The sequence below is a fragment of the Anser brachyrhynchus genome (assembly GCF_964034855.1).
Source record: "Anser brachyrhynchus genome assembly, chromosome: 12".
NCBI classification, from domain to species: Eukaryota; Metazoa; Chordata; class Aves; order Anseriformes; family Anatidae; genus Anser; species Anser brachyrhynchus.
The window spans coordinates 1669733-1682635 of NC_137707.1; the positions used below are offsets into that span (position 1 = coordinate 1669733).

General features: G+C 54.1%; 1 protein-coding gene across 6 annotated transcripts in view; it reads left to right on the top strand.

Annotated features, from left to right (window-relative positions):
- The window catches only part of ANKRD11 (ankyrin repeat domain containing 11), a 124181-nt gene extending 112896 nt beyond the window's left edge, over positions 1-11285 (top strand). For all 6 annotated transcript variants that reach the window (XM_080552139.1, XM_080552136.1, XM_080552140.1 and 3 more), the window contains 5 exons: positions 281-7011; positions 8025-8123; positions 8229-8372; positions 9467-9559; positions 10037-11285. In XM_080552139.1, the coding sequence (XP_080408265.1) occupies positions 281-7011; positions 8025-8123; positions 8229-8372; positions 9467-9559; positions 10037-10222 (7253 nt within the window). In that variant the 3' untranslated portion in view covers positions 10223-11285. The remainder of the gene's footprint in view (positions 1-280; positions 7012-8024; positions 8124-8228; positions 8373-9466; positions 9560-10036) is intronic.
- The last annotated feature ends 1618 nt before the right edge of the window (positions 11286-12903 follow it).

The window sequence follows — 12903 nt, forward strand, 5'->3', positions numbered from 1 at the left end:
CTTCATTAGTGCTAATTGGAGGAAACATTCCTGTCGTATGGGGAGTCTTGGCCTACCCTATTTGCAGTCATAATCCTGTTAAAAAGTTTTTCCCTTGCTACACGCTGGATGTTCTCAGGAGCACGCCTCGCAGGGCAGAGAGTGGATGACTGTTCCCTTCTAAAAGATCTTCCAGCTCGGCGTTTCGGGCCTGCAGCTGCAAGCTTAGCAAAGGCTGGGGGAGGAAAGGGGTGGCAGGGCCCCTTGCAAGCCTTAACGCGTTGTTTTTCTCCCTCTGCAGAGACCTCGGAAGAGGAGGATGCCCCGTCCTTCGCTCCCTCCAGCTCTGTTGATGGCAATAACACAGACTCAGAGTTCGAGAAGGGTTTGAAGCACAAACCCAAGGCCCAGGAGCCCCCCAAAACCATCACCCCGGTGAAGGATGAGTATGAATTTGATGAGGACGATGAACAGGACCGGGTCCCGCCAGTCGATGACAAACATTTGCTGAAAAAGGATTACAGAAAAGAGACTAAAGCAAACAGTTTCATTTCCATACCCAAAATGGAAGTGAAAACTTATACTAAAAATAACACAATTACACCAAAGAAAGCTGCCCACCGCATCCTGTCGGACAGCTCGGACGAGGAGGAGACCAGCGTTGCTGTGGGGACGGGGGAGAAGCTGCGACTTTCGACCCACTCGATATTGCCCAGCAGCAAGATTCGGGAGCCTGCCAGCACAAAGCCGCAGAAGGAGAAAAGCAAAGTAAAAAAGAAGCGGAAGAAGGAGACGAAAAGCAAAGAGGTTCGATTTGGCAAAAAAAATGACAAATTTTGTTCCTCTGAATCAGAGAGTGAAAACGTGGAGAGTGAGGAGGATGATAGAGACTCTCTTCAGAGCTCTAGCTGTGTAAAGGACTCCAGGCTAGTGCTAAAAGAATCCTCCTTGTTTAACTCTCTGTCTGCCTCATCGACCTCTTCTCATGGGAGTTTAGGGTCCCAGAAACATAATCCTAATCTTACAGAACAGCACTCCAAGCACTGGAGGACGGACAATTGGAAAACCATATCTTCTCCAGCTTGGTCAGACGTCAGTTCCTTATCGGACTCCACAAGGACGAGGCTGACGAGCGAGTCAGACTACTCGTCCGAGGATTCGAGCTTAGAGTCGCTAAAGCCAGTCAGGAAGAAACCAGAGCACAAAAAGAAAAACAACCCACACAACACTGTTTCTGAGAAAAAGAATTCATTCCATAGCAATGTGGATGGAGCAATTCCAAAGCTGGACAAGGAGGGGAAGGTTGTTAAAAAACATAAAACAAAACATAAACATAAAAACAAGGAGAAGGGACAGTGTCCCATCAGCCAAGACATTAAAATAATCAAAACTTTTTCTTTTGAGTTTGAGGACTCTAAACAAAAGCCTGAGAAAGGCTTGATAGTAGAGACAGAAAATCCAGTCGAAAACAAATTGAAAGTGTTAAAGCATGAGCGAGAACACTGTAAGAAGGAAGAAAAACTCCCCAAAGGTAAAGTGGAGGAGAAAGAATGGTTGTTTAAAGATGAGACTGGAAAATCCTCTAAAGAGGAGAAATCATTAAGAAAAGTCAAAGAGGGTAGTAAGGACATGAGCAAATCCTTCAGAGAAGGATTAAGTAAATCAGAAAAAGAGAAACCTGTAAAGGAGAAGTCTCCCAAAGAGGAGAAGCCAAGAATACACAAGGAGGAGAGAAAGAAGAAGTCAAAGGACAAGCAGTCAAAATCTGAAAAGAAGAATGAGCTGAAAGAGGAGAAAGTTGCTAAACTAGAGAAAGAAAAATCCTTCAAGGAAGAGAAGGAAAAATGCAAAAAAGAAAAAATGTACAGGGATGAGTCTGGGTTTGATGAGTTTAATAACAAAAACCAATTTCCCGAAAGCGAGGACACAAAGTTCAGCCTCTCGGATGATCAGCAAGAGAGGTGGTTTTCAGACTTGTCTTCTGATTCCTCCTTCGATTTCAAAGGCGAGGATAGCTGGGATTCTCCGGTAACAGATTTCAGGGAGATTAAAAATGACACTGTGGCAAAACTAATCATAGAGCCAGTGAAAGAGGAAATTAAAGACAAGAAAAAGGAAAACAAAACGAAGGAGAAGAAAGAATACAACGAGAAACGTAATGAAAAGGACGCTTTCTTAAAGAAGAAAGACAGAGACTACGTGGACAAAAGCTCCGAGAAGAAAAAGGACCAAACAGACAGACACAAAGCTGCTCCTAGCTATTTGCCTGAAAAGGATAAGAAAAGGAAGGATTCTGCAGAGAGTGTCAAGGAGAGGAAAGAAAAAGATACAGGTGAAACCAACAAAGATAGAAAAGATTCCTCTGATGGCTCTAAAGACCGAAAAGATAGTAAAACAAAGCAGGAGGAGCCCTATCGAGATGACTTCAAAGAATATGGCTGTGAAACCTTCTTCAAGGATAAGTCTGATGCTGAGTTCAGTGGCAAAACCCTGGAGAGTTGGGAGCGGCACCATTCTGGGAAGGAAAAGGAGAAGAAAGATGCTCCCGACAAGGAAAAAAAAGAAAAAGTGAAGCCAGAAAAGTACAAGGAAAAATCCAAAGAAGGCGACAAGGAGAAAAGTGAAAAAGCTGCTCCTGAGAAAATCCCAAAAGACAAAGAACTCGAAAAGGGTTTCAAAGAGAAAAAAGAGAGTAAGGAAAAATACAAAGACCTGCACAGCAAAGACAAAGAAAGGAAGAGTTCCTTCGACCAGGTCAAAGAGAAGAAAGAGAAAAACTTCGTGGATCGAGAGGACTTCTCCGAGAAAAAGGATGAGAAGAAAGGCAAGGAGAAGAGCTGGTACAGCATTGCGGACATCTTCACAGATGAAAGCGAAGACGAGAGGGATGATTACAGCTTGACTGGGTTCAAAGTCAGCGAATCCGTTGGGAGCGAAATGCACCGGCTGGACAGCCTGCAGGAGAAGGATGAGGGCGCAGCTGCTGAGAAGGAGCTGTACCCCGAGAAACACCGCAAGTACTCCTCCGACCGGCAGCACTCGGGAGAGAAGCAGAAAGATAAGGATTCTAAGGAGAAGAAGAAGGACAAAGGAACATCGGAAGGGGGGAAGGAGAAGAAGGAGAAGAATTCCTTTGAAAAACACAAAGAAAAGAAAGATAAGGATTCTTCGGAGAAGTACAAAGACAGGAAAGACAGAACGTCCATAGATTCCAATCAAGAGAAGAAAAACAAGCAAAAGCTCCCGGAAAAGGTTGAGAAGAAACATGCCAGTGACGACAAGGTGAAGAACAAGCATAAGGAGAAGCTGGATAAGGAGCATTCCAAAGAGAAAAAGTCTTCAAAAGGAGGAGAGTCAGAGAAGAGCCTGTTGGAGAAATTGGAGGAGGAGGCTCTGAACGACTATAGGGATGACTCCAACGACAAAATCAGCGAGATCTCTTCTGACAGCTTCACAGACAGAGGACAAGAGCCAGGACTGACCAGCCTCTTCGAGTCTTCGAATCTCTCTCTTACTGATGCCTCTGAAGAAAAGTTTAAGGACGCTCTCCCTTTACCCTGCTTGCAGGACAAACTCAAGGAGAAGGAGAGACACAGGCATTCCTCATCTTCATCAAAGAAAAGCCACGAGAAGGAAAAAGCAAAGAAGGAAAAGACAGAGAAAAAGGAAAAATCAGATGAATTCAAAGACTCCAGTAGCAGAAAGGATTCCAGTCATTATGAAAAAGATTTCTCTGTGGATGGGGAGGCTTTTAGCACTTCCTACAATATGAAGGCAGAGCCTGATGAGGAACCAGAGAAAAGCATTGATTACTTATTTTCTGAAAAGAAAGATAAAAATGATTCTGAAAGAGAGCTGTCAAAGAAGGCGGAAAAAGAAAAGACTTATGGTTCCAGTGCCATCAGCACAGTTAAAGAGAAAAAGAAGCGAGATAAACACAAGGAAAAATGGAAGGAGGAAAAGGAAAAGCATAGAGACAAACACACAGATGGCTTCTTCAAGCATCACAAAGACGAGCCAAAGTCAACACTTAAAGAGAAGGACAGTCCTCAAGTTACCACCTTTAAGGACAAATCAAAGGAGGAAAACCTCAAATTCGGTGAAACCAAACTCAAGGAGAAGCTCAAGGAGAACCAAGAGAAAGACAAAACGGAGTCAATAAAAATAAGCAATGGCAATGAAAAAATAACCCTTTCCAAAGACAGCGGCAAGAAGGATGCCAGGCCAAGGGAGAAGCTGCTGGGAGACGGTGATCTGATGATGACCAGCTTCGAGAGGATGCTGAGCCAGAAAGACCTGGAAATCGAGGAGCGCCACAAAAGGCACAAAGAGAGAATGAAGCAAATGGAGAAAATGAGACACAGGTCCGGAGACCCCAAGCTAAAGGACAAAATTAAAAGCTCAGAAGAAGTTCGCAAGAGGAGTCTGGATCTGGCAACAAAGAAGCCATTAACGCTGGATACTCAGCTCAAGGACAAGAAGCTCAAGGAGCTGGGCCCGCTGACTCCCATACTGTCACCGGAAAACAAGGCACAACCCGCTGTTGGCACGGACTCCAAGGACTGGATAACGGGCCCTCAGCTAAAGGAGATCCTCCCGGCCTCCCCCAGGCCGGATCAGAACCGGCCGACGGGAGTCCCAACCCCGGCATCCGTCGTGTCGTGTCCGAGCTACGAGGAGGTGATGCAGACGCCCAGGACTCCTTCGTGCAGCAACGAAGACTACACGGACCTGATGTTTGAGTGCGCGGACTCGCAGCACTCGCTGCCCATATCCACCATGTCCATGAACGCATGTTCTCCATCCTTCTTTGACAGATACGCAAACGTTTCGGGTGGCCTCCCCGAGAACCCGAGTCAGACCCCGACCCGTACCATACCCTCCACGAACCTTTATCGCTCCATCTCTGTTGATATCAGAAGGGCACCTGAGGAAGAGTTCACTGTTGGAGATAAATTTTTCAGGCAGCAAAGCGTCCCGGCGACATCAAATTATGACTCTCCGGTGCAGCATTTAATGGAGGAAAAAGTTCCCCTTCCTTCTGTTCCCACCGAGAAGTTCCAGTGTCTGTCTCCTGGGTATTACTCACCAGATTATGGGGTTTCGTCACCAAAAGTGGAGGCTCTGCACTGTCCGCCAGGGGCTGTCAGCGGAGTCGCCCAGTCTCCTGAAAGTGTCTTTTCTGGTTTACAAGCAAAATCCTCCCCTTCGCACAGAGATGAACTGCTGGCTCCTTCGGTAGAAAGTGCTCTTCCCCCTGACCTTGGCATGCCGTTGGACACCACGGAAGAGCAGCAGGCTACTGCCTCCATCATGCCTCCAGAACCTACCTACCTACCACCGATCGAAGAAAACCATTTCAGTTCGGGTATACCAGAACAAAACAACATAGACTGGGATAACCCTCCTTCCAGAAACCCCGACGCTGCAATGCCTCCCAGCTTGATGGCTAACGCAGCCGAGCACTCTGTCACCTGGTCCATGGGCTCAGAGCTTCTGATGAAATCTCCCCAGAGGTTTTCCGAGTCCCCCAAGCCTCCGCTCTGCTCCCTAGAGCCGATTCATCCTACACCAGTAGCCTTCATTCCCACAGATACGTCCTACCCTGTTTCTCCGATATCTTACCCGCTGTCAGTGTCTGAGCCGGGGCTCGATGAAGTCAAGGAAGATGCTGAGGAAGCAGTTCCAGGAGAAATAGCAAATGCTGAAGAGCAAGCCCCGTACATGTCCCCCACGAGGTTAGACACATTCTTCAATAACTGCAAGCCTCTTCCAGAGGAGGCACCCGAGATACCTCCGGAGCCCCCTTGTATGCCAGCAGAACCTCAGGCAGAAGTTGTTAGCGCGCCAGAGAACAACTATATAGAAAACACCACCACCACGCCGGCAAATACAGAGGAGGCGGTGACGTGGCCCGATCCGTTCACCAACACCGAAGATGATTTGGACCTCGGCCCCTTCTCGCTGCCGGAGCTGCCGCTCCAGCCTAAGGATGTGGCGGAGACGGAGATGGCCGAGGCAGAACCAGTGGAAGAAAGCCCAGTGACAGCTTCAGAAACGAGCGCTGGCATCATCAAAGCCAGCGCGCCTGCGGTAGCTGCCGGGGACGCGGAGGAGCCCCCGGCCAGCCAGGCAGCTGCTGCCCTGCCTCTGGAAGCAGAGCCGCAGGCGGAGGAGCAGAAATCGGAAGCGGCCGCGCAGGATGCCACCTCGGAAGGGCTCAGCGGAGCTGAAGAAAAAGGAGGGGAGGACGCGGAAGCCCAGACTCTCCAGCCAACCTCGTCGGAGTCTGCCCAGGCCGAGAGCAAGGAGGTGGAGGTGGTGCAGGAGGACCTGTCCTCCTCCGGCGGGGTGCCGGAGAGCAGCTCCCAGGCCTGTCCCCCGCCCGCGGCCAGCGCCGAGGGCAGCGCCGTGCCGGAGAGCGCCGCGGCACGCGCGGGGAGCCAAGTCTCTTCCTCCCAGACCGATGCGCCTCCAGGGAACGCGCAAGCAGAAACTGTTGAACCGGTACAAAAACCGGTAGCAGAAGCTCCCAAACCGCCCAAAATAGAAGAGATTCCTCAGCGGATTACCAGGAACCGGGCTCAGATGCTCGCCAACCAAAACAAGCAGAACGCCGCGTCTTCTGAGAAGGAATTTCCTCCTGTTTCTGCGCCTGCCACACGTGCCAAAGGCCGCATTACGGAGGAGGACGATTCCCAGACTCAGCACCCGCGAAAACGCAGGTTCCAGCGCTCCAACCAGCAGCTGCAGCAGCAGATCAACACGTCCACCCAGCAGACTCGGGAGATGATACAGCAAACTCTGGCAGCTATTGTAGACGCTATAAAATTGGACGACATCGAACCTTACCACAGCGACAGATCCAACCCCTACTTTGAGTACCTCCAGATCAGGAAAAAGATTGAAGAGAAGCGGAAAATCCTCTGCTACATTACTCCCCAAGCTCCTCAGTGCTACGCTGAGTACGTCACCTACACGGGCTCCTACCTGTTGGATGGCAAGCCTCTCAGCAAGCTCCATATCCCAGTGGTGAGTGGCCTCTCTGGTTCTGCAGCATTCAATTTAAAGCACAGGGTCGGGGGCTCTGCCTTCCCTTGCTGCTACAAGCACAGCCAGATTGTCCCCTCGTGCACCCAGAGCGCGTGCTCACGATGGCAAAACTAAGCCTCGCTAAGTGGATGGCTGCGTGATAAGTGCATCCTCTGAGAGGTGTTTTTGCAGAGGAGACCTTAGGCTGTGCTTAGGAACCTGAGATTTGTTCGGGCTTTAGAGCGAGTTTATGTGAATCCACTGGATTTGAGGCCAGAAGGCAAAATCGCTTTTACAGGCAGCGCAGTAATTGGATGATGAACCTAGGAGACTGCGGGAAAAAGATAGCTGCTCTTAACTCCTGCCTCCCTTTTACCCAGCCCCAATATTTGACTTGCCAGTAGCCCTCACTCCTTGGCAGTGGGATCTGTGTTGTGCTGCTGTGCTGCACGAACGGCCTTTGCAGACACAGGTGCATCAATAACCTCGGTGCTGCAGGCATAAATCGGGGCTCCAGCCAGAGGAGGAGGGTCAGGCCCTGCCTTCCTCCCTGCTGCAGCCGCTGCGAAGTACCCAGGTCTGGCAGTATTTGTGTTGCCTGTTCAGAACAGCGGTGTGGGCCGAGTGCGAGTTACCGGTTGCGTGAGTTAAGACACGCTTCGCCTGCCACAGCACCGTGGTGGTCGTAGCCCACGGTCACATCTGCTCCTTCCTGCCCAGACCAACCTCTCCCCTGTCCTGCAGCTTGTGCTGGGCTTGGGGTGTGCGGAGCAGGGAAGAGCAGGACCTGCGGGGCTGGGCTGCCCCTCCGCTCTGTTCCGGGGCTGCTTCCTCGCCCCCGAGACAGATGAGGACACGGACACCGCCTCGGTGTCCAGGCTGGGCTGCTCCTGCTGGTATTTCTCTACCAATCTCATCCCTTTGGTTGGACGTGCTCCACCCGCTGCCCTTGTTCGTGGCCGTGCCGTGAGCTGCTGCACACCCAGCTCTAACCTCGTGCTGTCTGCCCGCAGATCGCCCCACCGCCGTCGCTCGCGGAGCCCCTGAAGGAGCTCTTCAAGCAGCAGGAAGCCGTCAGGGGGAAGCTGCGGCTCCAGCACAGCATAGAGCGGGTAAGGCAGCGCTCTGAGGAGTTCCTGCTTGGGAACAGGTCCTGAATTGCCTTTGCTGGGGAAACCGAGGCTGCCACGCTCACTGCTCTGTTTGCTCTTCCCCAGGAGAAGCTCATCGTCTCCTGTGAGCAGGAGATTTTGAGAGTTCACTGTCGGGCAGCGAGGACTATTGCAAACCAGGCGGTGCCCTTCAGTGCCTGCACCATGCTGCTGGACTCCGAGGTCTACAACATGCCTCTAGAAAATCAGGTCAGTGCCTGTCTTAGTGGTGAAGGAGTGTCTCAGAGGTGCTGTACACGATCCCGGGGCCGACGGGCTTTTCCAGACGGAGGAACACAGGCAGGAGCCAGGAAAGCTCCTCCTGCCCGGCTGCTGCTCACACAGCACGGCTCCCAGGTGCAGGACTCGCTGCCCAAGACCTGCCCAGCTCGCCCGGGCTGGCTCAGTTCCTGGGGGCTCGAACTGCACGCGGTGGGGTGGATTCCCTGTGTGTGTGCGGGGAAGGGAACGCGCCAGGAACACGGCGACACGGGGAGCATCGTGTCTCTTTGGAAGCAGAGATGGCTCACGTTTATCAGGGAGTCTCAGGACACTCTGCCCTTCTTGATCAGGATCATCTGCACATTTGGGAGCTTCATTTTACTGCACTCTGGGATATCTTTTCCCGTCAAATAACAGAGAGAGAGCCATTAAATTAACTTGTATCTGAATACCGGCTTTGAAAGGGTGATGCACAGCCCATGGAAAAGGGGCATTTCTTCCCTGCTTTCACGTGGTTCTGTGCCAGAGCTGGGCAATTGCGTTGGGGCTCTGCAGCCGGCTCTGTGAGAGCAGAGGGGCGCAGCCACAGCCACGCCACCCCGCCAGACCCTCTGCAGGCCCGCAGTGCAGGAGGGATCCCGGCAGCAGCAGGATCGCGGGGTTTAGTGGTCACCTGGTGACCTGGGAGCCTTGATTTATCCCTCGGCATTTCCCAGCCACGAGGTGCCTGTGCTTCTCCAGCAACGTGCTCTCGGGCGTGAGTTGGAGGAGATGGAGCGGTGCGGGTGCTGTGCTGGGCTGGCACAGGTCTCCTGCACGGAAAGGGAAAGCCGGCAGTGCCTGCGTGCATTTGTGTGTCTGTCTCGGGCTGCAGCCCCTGGCCAAGGGCTGCAGGAGCAGCTGGGAGCCGCACGCTGTTCTCCCTCCCTGCAGGCGCCTTTCTTGTTTCTTCAGCCCTGTTTCTGGTCAGCGTGTGCCGTAAGAGGGGTTTGGATATGGCCTGTTACACCTTTGATTGTTTGAAGTGAAAAAAAAATATAAATAAATCGCCATGTAATTCCCTGTCGCTGTCTTCTGCTTAGGGAGACGAAAACAAATCGGTCAGAGACCGTTTCAACGCGCGACAGTTCATTTCCTGGTTGCAAGACGTGGATGACAAGTACGATCGGATGAAGGTGAGAGGCGCGGGTGTGATGCTGGGAGCAGGTCCTGCTGCTCGGCGCCCCGGGGAGGCTTTCGGTGACAGCGGTCCCAGCCGTGGGGACAGCAAAGCACTCGGTTGGGCTGGATGCTGCTTTGGGAAGCTGCGTTTTTGTGGTTTCCAAAAATCCGCTGGGCGCAGGTGTCCCCGGGTGGTGCAGGCAGCACAGCTGGTGGGAAGGGCTCTCCGTCCTCGTCTTCAGGGGCAGCGATGGCAAGAATCGAATCCTGTCCCGGGACCTCTGAGAAGCAGTGGGGGCTTCCCAGATGTCCTGAGTCCTGCTTCCCTTTCTGCGAGGCTGTGCAGGGTGTCCGTGGCTCCACGTGCTGCGCTGTCCCATGCGATCCCTGTGGGTCCCCAGCCTTTGCCGGGCAGGACCAGCATCGGGAGCTTTTCCTGCCCTGTCCCACTCACCCCTCACCTCTGCTTGTTTTTTTTTTCCCCGATCCAGACGTGCCTGCTCATGCGACAGCAACACGAGGCTGCTGCCTTGAACGCGGTGCAAAGGATGGAGTGGCAGCTGAAGGTGCAGGAGCTGGACCCCGCGGGGCACAAATCCCTCTGCGTGAACGAGGTGCCCTCGTTCTATGTGCCAATGGTCGACGTGAACGATGACTTTGTGCTCTTGCCGGCATGACAGTTCAAAACCAGGAGACATCACTGAAAACTGGCAAGGACGGGAGCCCTCCGAGGTCGGGCGGTCGAGCTCACATTCACCCTTACCGCTTGCTGATGAATCCCTGGTCAGAGGAGGAGGAAGCAGCTATCGGCAGAAAACAAAACAATAAGAAAAAAAATTGCACTTTCTTCACAGCGCGTCCCTCGCTTCCGGACTGACGGCAGCTCCGCCGGGCAGCGGGCCGGGGCGCATCTCCTTTCCAACCGGCTGCTGCGGCAGGGAGGCAGCCGGTCTGCGCGGGCAGCGAGCACTCACCGGCGACGGGACTGGCAGAGGCGTGGAGGGAGGAGGCCAAGGACACCATTTGTGTGTTGCAGAAGCTGCTGAGCGGGGCCAGCAACCACGCGATCCATGTACTTGTGAACACAGCGATTTCCAGCTCTCTGTTTTCCACCGCTCTGCGGATCTGCTCGCAGAGAAGCTGCAGTAGGAAACAATGGGGGGAGGGGGGGGGTGTTTGAGTTTCTGTTCCATCCTGGGTATGTCTAAAACAAACAAACAAACAAAAAAAACACAAAACAAAAAACAATTAGAAGCAAAAGACAGCGTCCGAGTTGGGCAGACGCGGCTCTGAAGGTGTGGATGGCGCCGGGCGCGAGGAGGAGCGCCCGCGGTGCCGCGGGGCCGCCGCTCGCCACCGTCTGGGAAGAGCGGAGGAAGCGGCGGGCGCCGCGTGCCGGGCGGCACGGGCAGCACGTGGTGACGCAGAGAAAGGACTTTGCCAACTGTGTTTTTAATGGAGTAAAATCCATGTGGTTTATATATTTTTTTTCCTTTAATCTTGGGCATTTCGTTTCTCTTTCTGAGAACATAACTTGAAAACACTACAGAGCCAATACTCATATAAAGAAAAATTGTATCCCATAAATGCTGTACAGTTTTTATATACATTAACAATGTACTTTTGCTGCCTTCTAGATAATTTATTTTGCAACACATTACTGCACAGTTGTAAATAACTTATGTACTGTAACATCACTTTCAGTTATGTGTAAAGAAATAAATAAATTAATTAAAATTATCTTTGTATGTATAGCTCACCCCAGGCAGCGCTTTGAAGGAACCAGGAAGGGCCCGGAGGCGTGCAGCGGTGTTTGGAAGCCTGTCCGATGCGCCCGGGCTGTGCACGCAGGTCCCCTGACCGCAGTTCGTGTTCCAGAGACCCCCAGAGGCCGTCTCCCTCCCTCGTGTGGCTCCTGTCCCCATGGTGCTGGCTCTGCGGCGGTGCAGCCGGGTGCACCGAGTCGAGGAGCTGCTGCTTTGGGGCTGCAGGGCTCGGAGCAGGAAGGGGGGAGCCCAGCGCTGCCCTGGCCTTGCCGTGGCCCCAGGACCCAGGTTGTGCTGCTCGCGGCTGCCCCGTTGGCTGAATTCGCTCCTGCTCTCGGGGCCTCTCCGTAAGGGGTGAGGGAGGGAAGGGGCACGCGGTGCCCCGGCTGTCCCTCCCCTGTGCTGCTGGGGCTGTCCCACTGCTGCATGCTCTGCGCTCGCTCCGTGCACGCCCCGTGTCTGTGCCGTGGGGTTCGCAAGCAGCAGCCTGGCTCCAGCCGAGCCATCCTGTTGGCAGTCGGTCCTCGAGCACAAGTGTGCAGCACTGCAGCCGGAGGGGTTCAAGTGCCTCTCCCGCGGCCCCCGCGCCGAGCTTGCAGCTGCCGCCCGCCCTTGCCTGGCACGCAGGAAGCCCGGCTGTCCCACGCCCGCCTCTCTTGCTTCCTTTTTCCAGTTTCTCCAGGCGCACACGCTGGTCAAACACCTCAGCTGCTGCTGCTTTTGGAAGCAGGGGTGTTGAGCACAACGCGGCTCCTCTTCCTCGTGGGAGCGGCTCTGCTGGCGGGGACGGCTCAAGGGCACGGCGCAGCCCGGTCCTGCCGCTGCAGCTCAGGCTCTGCTGGGCGCAAACAGCGCGGGGGAGCGCCCGCTGTGCCGGGACGGCCGCGCACCGAGCCCCAGCTGCCCCCAGCTTTGTGGCAGGTCGAGGAATCGCCCGGTTCCTGGGGCCGGGGATCTCAAAGGTTTCCCTCCATCGTGTCCCAGCGGGGGTCCTGCCTTTCCTGGCCTGATGCCCCCCGCTCCTACAGCAGGGACTGGGGCTCGTGGCAGGCGGGCAGCGACATGTTTATGGGTGGCGTGGCCTCGCTGGATCCTAAATGGTTTTGTCCCCAGCCCAGCCCGGGGCTGCCGCGTTGGGGTGGGCGATGGGCACCAGCTGGGGGGGCTGCTCCTGCTCCCTGGGGTGAGACGGGGCCTGGGGCACCTTCACACAGCTGGTTTTTCAGCTAAAGCCCAGCCCTGCTCTTCCCTTCCTGAAATAACTGCAAAGTGCCCTCGGTAAGCACGGAGACCTCTCATCGGCGGGGTAAAGCAACGGCGCGACGCGCTCCCCCGCGACCCTGCGCCACGGGGGTCGGGATCCCGGTGAAGTCCCCCACTCGGGTCCCCCCAAGGATTTGTGCTCGCCCGTTCTGCGGGGCACGGCGCGGAGCGGCCGCGTGGCCGCCTCGCCAGCAGCGCGCCCGCCTCGGCTTTCTCTCACCATTTGGAAGCTCCCGGCCTCGCCGTCCCGCGGGGGCAGGAGGCGGCTGCGGCTGCTTCCTGGTGCCCCATCCCGGGGCGGGGGGGGAGCGCAGAGGTAACGTGCACAA